We start from the raw sequence: 6,000 nt of genomic DNA, 5'->3' as shown, positions 1-6,000 counted from the left end.
GGTTGTCTTCATTTAGATGTTACTAGAAAAACTTGGTCATTAAGTTAAAAACTTTTGCCCCCAAAACTCTAAAAGAGCCGCTGAGCTCCGGGCCGTACAATTACATATGGTTACGATATGCGTTTCTATCTCACGGAGGTTCAGCTGGGTTGAGCTCTGTCACGGCAGGTACTTGATAGCGTTGGGGGCCGGAGGAGTTTGGGGAAGGATCTCGATTCTCGGGGCGGCGGCACAATCCATCACCTGCGATAGAAAAAGTTCCTCGCAGGTCAATCCACCAAGCCCTGGAGACGACTCTGGGACCCCAGCGCAGCAGCCACCACTCACCGGGACCCGCGGCACCACCGCGCTCGGCACTTTCCGCCACTCTCCGTGTGCCGCCGGGCGGCTTCGGCCCTTCCCGTCACTCCTCGGCAGTTTCCGCTCGGGGCTCGCCCCGTTGTCGGGGTAACGCAAAGCATCGCGGAGCGAGTGCGGCCTGCGGCGCGGGCGGTGAGCGCGGGGCGGGAGAGCGGGCGGCGGGCGCTGCCCACGGGCGGGGGAGAGCGGGCGGCGGGCTCTGCCCGCAGCAGCCCGTGGGGTGTCGGCCGGCTCTCCGTGATTGTGTCTGGGCCTGGCCCGCAGCAACGGGATCGATCGCGGTCAGCCGGAAGTGAGGGGCGCTTGAGCTGCTGCCCGCGGGCGGTGGGAGCTGGGGCGGGGGCCGCCGAATCTGCCCCCCGGCGCGAACGTGGCGGCGTTGCCCGCGTGTTTGCCCTCTCGAAGCCGGGGAGTTCGTGGAGCCCCTTGTTCTGTGCCGGCGAGTGGCGGTCACGGCCCGGACGAGGAACCCACGCGGAGTGCGCTCCACTCCAGGAGCTGCCCCATGGCAGCAGCAGCCTGGGCTCGGCCTGGCACAGGCTCCCCACTCCTTCTCCCTCTGTGCGGGTGCAGGATTCAACAGGGTTTTTACTTTATCTATTTTACAAGTTAGAAAAGACAGTACATAGTCATAAACCATCTTTTTGTAGCACAGATCAGTTTTGTATTACTTTTTTTTCTGGGTCTGGCTATTTTAAACAATTGCAGACTTTAAAGGCAACATTTCTTATAGGTAGGGATTAAAGGAAAACCTCTGCTTTTGCTTTGGTAACTGTTGAGTCTTGTCAGAGTCTTGTTAAGGCAACTCGGACAGAGATCCCATTTCACTATGTGTCTGGTGACTGGGGGGCTGATGAGTCCACAGCTCCACAGGTACAGCAAACCAAGTTGCTATCAGTCTCGCTTAAATGTACTGATAACGTTGTGACAGAATATAAAAGCAGTTTTTTAAGAATTTTCCCCAAAGACAGAATAGCATCTTTTTTTCCCCCTGAATGTTGATGATTGTTTTGTGAAATATGTGCGCGTGTTCTGGCTCTCTGCTGTCATTTGCAGTCGTTAATGTTGTCTGTACTGTTCAACTCTGCGAACCTCATGAAGTGCAACAAGGCCACATGCAAAGTTCTACACCGGGTTGGGGCAATCTTCATTACTAGTATAGTCTGAAGGATGAACAGATTGAGAGCAGCCCTGAGGAGAAGGACTTGGGGTACTGGTGGATGAAAGACTGGAAATGACCTGGCAATGCACACTGGCAGCCCAGATACCCCCATGTCCTGGGCTCATCCCCACAGCATAGGCAGCAGGGAAGGGGGAAATTCTGCCTCTCTGCCCTGCTCAGGTGAGACCCCAGGTGTATCTCCAGCTCTGGGGCTCCAGCATAGAAAGGATGTGGAACTGGTGGAGTGAGTCCAGAGGAGGCCACAGACATGCTCCAAGATCTGGAGCCCCTCTACTCTGGAGACAGGCTGAAGGTCTGTGGGTATTTAGCCTGGAGAAGAGAAGGTTCTGTGAACGCCTCATTGCGGCCTTCTAGTATTTTAGGAATCCATTCAGTGCCAGTGCCGGCAGCTCAGGGTGCAGTTACAGTGCAAGCTGCAGGTTGAGCTTTGGGTGGCCAGAGCAAGAGGATGTGAACTGCCGACCCTTTGCATAACAAAGGACATGGAGCCCTGTGGCCCAGCCAGGTGAGGGACACTCAGAGACACTCAGCAGCAGCTGACGACCCCCAGACTTTCCTGCCCTTAGACTGAAAGGCTGTAAAAGTTCCTTTGTTTGAGGTTCCACAGCTGGACGTACCAGCTCAAGCTGTAATTTTGTTATTGGACCAAAATTAAATTGTTTCAAGGATCCAGATGTCTGAGGCTTCTATGGGAAACCTAGAGTTGAGCTGGTAAGGAAACTTGGTCTGGCTGTGTGGGTGTGGGAGTGTAGCTGCGCAGGGCCTCGGTCCCAGCACAGGCAGTGCAAGAGTGACTGTCAGGGTGGCTCCTGAATGGTTGGACAGGGAAGTTGTCTTAAAAAGAACTTAACGGAGGCTTATAAGAAAGGTGGAGAGAGACTTCTTATGAGGGCCTGTACTGACAGGATGAAGGGCTAATGGTTTAAACTGGCACATGTTAGGTTTAGTTTAGGCATAAGGAAGAAAAGTTTTACTTGCGGGGGTGGTGGGGGGGGAAGGCCCTGGCACAGGGTGCCTGGAGAAGCTGTGGCTGCCCCAGCCCTGGCAGTGTCCAAGGCCAGGTTGGATGGGGCTTGGAACAACCTGGGCTAGTGGAAGGTGTCCCTGCCCATGGCAGGGAGTGGAATGACATGCACTTTAAAAGTCCCTTCCAACCCAAACCATGCTGTGATTCCATGAGCTCTAACCATTTTTAAGAATTGCCTGTGGGCTGTTTCAAAAGTGTCTGTCAGATGTATCTAATTTAATTATTGAGATCGGGTATGGGGGCTTGGCCATGTTCTACTTCAAGCCACAAAATGGTTAACTTCTGCAGAAATTCTATTTTTTTAAACCTTGAAAAAATAGAACGTGCAATGCCAGAATAGTTTGTAGAGGCAGTGTTACTTGGTTTTCTTTTTCTTTCTTTGAAGACTTGTTTTGAAGAGGCAGCTGTCAAAGCTACAGTGTAAATACATGAGCTAGCAGTAAACATGTGAATAATGAATTCCCAAGATCACAGCAAGAAAATGAATGTTGGTTTAATTATTTTTATACCACTGAGTAATCCACTTATGTAAGCCATTTATTTATTTGTGTGTAGCAGTCTGCTGCACAATTCTGTGTAGTTACTGTGATGGTGAAGAGTATTTTATATCAGGGGTTGTCCGTAATTTACGTGACAATATCACTGAATCTTGTTTTAGGAACTGCCAGTCTGCCATTTTAAATACACACAGTATTGACTGAAAATTTTTTCTTGCTGTCTCTTAATTCCCAAAGCTGATCAAGAGATGCAATTTGGAAGCTTGGTAAACTTATTTCTGTCATTGAAGGGGACTGAAATATCTGAATAATAGTAAGTAATATTTCTGACTAGAGATGCAAGGAGCACTTAAAAGCAGAAAGTGGTTGCTATAGAGAAGGTATTACAGCTGTATAGCTTGTGTGATAAAACTGTTATTTCATATGAAATGTGGTTTTGTTTTCATTTAGGCATCTTATATTTTTATTTTAATCTGAAGTGAAATTCTTTAATATTTCAAATTTTGAGCGTGTATAAAGCTTATAGTCAAATATGGACTAAATCCTTCCTCTGTTAGAGGAAAATGAAACAGATAAAATAAGGAGTAAAGTAGTACTATGGGCACAGAACTCTGGAACAGAACTGGAGATGTAAGAAAACTTTTAAAATACATGAAATCAAGAAGAAAAACACTCTAAATTTTGGGGTTTTTGCATGGCAATAAAACTAGACCCATGCTATGCCACTTTGAGAATGCTGAGGATTTTGAAGGATTATGAGGATAAAGGTGAGTGGATCTTGTTGAAAGATGAAATTGTTTGTCCTTAGGCTGACTGCTCTTGTGTCTGCTCTCATGTCTCGTGGCTGATGTTATTCTTTGTATGTGTCAGAGGCAAGGTACAGAACGGCCAACTTACTGAACAGGGTTGCCCACCTTTCTAAATAAAGTGCCCAGCAAATTAGTTATTTTAGGTGCTGACAGAAGATTTAAAGAAAAGAGGCCTTAAAAGAAAAGTCTGTTCATGCCCATTTTACATCCTGGTGGCTTAGGCAAGTCTCACTGCTGTGCATGTATGTGTGCCTGTGGGTTCTGAACTCATCGTTTAGCTGTGCAGAAGAAAAAGTCTCTTCCCCTTAAATGTCACAGGAGTGTTAAACATTTCATGCTTGGGTTGGGGTTTTTTTGTATGTGTGTGTTTGTTTGTGTTGTTTTTTGGGGGGTTTTGTTTTTCACCAGGTCTTGGCAGGGTTCTGTACCTGGGGAGGAGTAACCCCATGCCCCAGTCCAGGCTGGGGGCTGCCCTGCTAGACAGCAGCCCTGCAGAGAAGGACCTGGGGGTCGCCAGCTGTCCTTGACAAGCCATATGCCCTGGGGCCAAGATGGCAGATCCTGGGGTGTGTGAGGAAAGGCATTGCCAGTGGATCAGGGAAGGGGTCCTGCCCCTCCGTTCAGCCCTGGTGAGGCACATCTGGAGCACTGTGTCTGGTTCTGGGAGCTGGGCCTCTTGGGCCTCGCGAAGAGATGGCTGAGAGGGGACCTCATCCATGTCTGTCAGTGTCTGCAGGGAGGGCTCAGAGAATGGACAAGGCTCTGCTCCGTGGGGCCCATCAATGGGACAAGAGGCAATGGGCAGAAACTAGAACACAGGAAGTTTCATCTAAATATGAGGAAGAACTTCTTTACTGTGTGGATGACTGAGTGCTGAACAGGCTGCCCTGAGAGGATGTGAAGTCTCCCTCATCAGGGATATCCCAGAATTGTCTGGACACAATCCTATGCCATGTGATCTGGGAAGACCCTGTGTGAGCAGGGAGGTTGGAACAGTTGACCCACTGAACACTGTGACTGTGATTATTTGCTAGTAATTGAAGGTGTTTTGCTCCGTCTGTTTTTCTTTTGAAAGCGAGCCGGTTGGATCTCATGATGCAAATCCCAAAGACCACCTCTGTGTATAAATTATTACAGATCATTAGTGCCACCCTCCATTTCTGACGCACAACTCTGGAAAGGGTTTTGTTCTCGTGTTCTTCTGTGTACAACATCAGCACTTAACTATTTTCATTCAAATGCTGGTAACAGTTCCAATGTAAGTAGCAGATAGTGTGATTTGAACTAATCCTGTGTGATTTCAACAGTACAAGCTCCGAAGTAGTGGCAACAGTTGAAACTCTCTTTGAAAGCCCAGACATGAGACTTTACAACACAAAAGTGTTCTGTCTGTGTATTAATTAACATCTTTGGATGTGAAGTACTGGAAGTAACTTTCTGGTAAATTCTGAATTTTTTCAAAGTCCTCTGAAGTAGGCCAGCACAAGCCACTGGTGAGAGACTGGTACCGTGCTATGCACACTGTGAATCTACAGAGTATGAGGCTCAATGTTTCTGAATTTTTTAAAAAAAATACCACTCTGACCTTTCTCATGTCTATGTAGTATGTGTAATAAGATGATGCTGTAGTTTTATTTTCCCCCTATGTTTTAACCCTACATATCATTATATATAGTGCATAAATTAAATATAATTTAGCATATATGTAGCGTATATGTATTATCTACATAAGCATATAAGCATACCTGTTAGAGATGTTTTTTTTCCTTATACAGGTGTGCAGTCTGTGACAGCTCCTGTTGTTATGGCTGTGTATGTGGATCATCGAACAGATGCTCCTGATTCTGTTGCCTCCCCTTCCCATATAGCATGGCACCCACTTCATCCACTCCTGGCAGTTGCTTCTATCAGCACAGCAGCTGGGGGCTGTGTGGATATCTACCTGGAACAGGTGAAAAATCAGCAACTTTGCTTTTGGTCTCAATACAGAGTCACAGAATCACAGGACAGTTTGGGTTGGAAGGGACCTTAAAGACCATCTTGTTTCAACCCCCTGCCATGGGCAGGGACACCTTCCACTGTCCCAGGCTGCTCCAAGCCCCATCCAACCTGGCCTTGAACACT

The 6,000-nt window shown here is 47.6% G+C and overlaps 1 protein-coding gene across 4 annotated transcripts in view; it reads left to right on the top strand.

Annotated features, from left to right (window-relative positions):
• Window positions 1-307: 307 nt before the first annotated feature.
• IFT140 (intraflagellar transport 140) overlaps window positions 308-6,000 on the top strand; it is a 101,880-nt gene continuing 96,187 nt past the window's right edge. For 2 of the 4 annotated variants that reach the window (XM_042037439.1, XM_042037437.1), the window contains exons 1-3: window positions 410-492; window positions 3,305-3,380; window positions 5,652-5,827. In XM_042037439.1, coding sequence (XP_041893373.1) covers window positions 5,681-5,827 — 147 coding nt within the window. In that variant the 5' untranslated portion in view covers window positions 410-492; window positions 3,305-3,380; window positions 5,652-5,680. Of the gene's footprint in view, window positions 493-1,053; window positions 1,234-3,304; window positions 3,381-5,651; window positions 5,828-6,000 lie in introns of those variants that run through there. The other 2 variants (XM_042037438.1, XM_042037440.1) reach the window with 2 other exon arrangements.

This window comes from Corvus kubaryi, unplaced genomic scaffold, assembly GCF_017639235.1.
Source record: "Corvus kubaryi isolate FWS band 111438036 unplaced genomic scaffold, C.kubaryi_AGA036_p1.0 37387, whole genome shotgun sequence".
NCBI lineage: Eukaryota > Metazoa > Chordata > Aves > Passeriformes > Corvidae > Corvus > Corvus kubaryi.
This window is presented reverse-complemented; position numbering and strand designations above follow the sequence as displayed.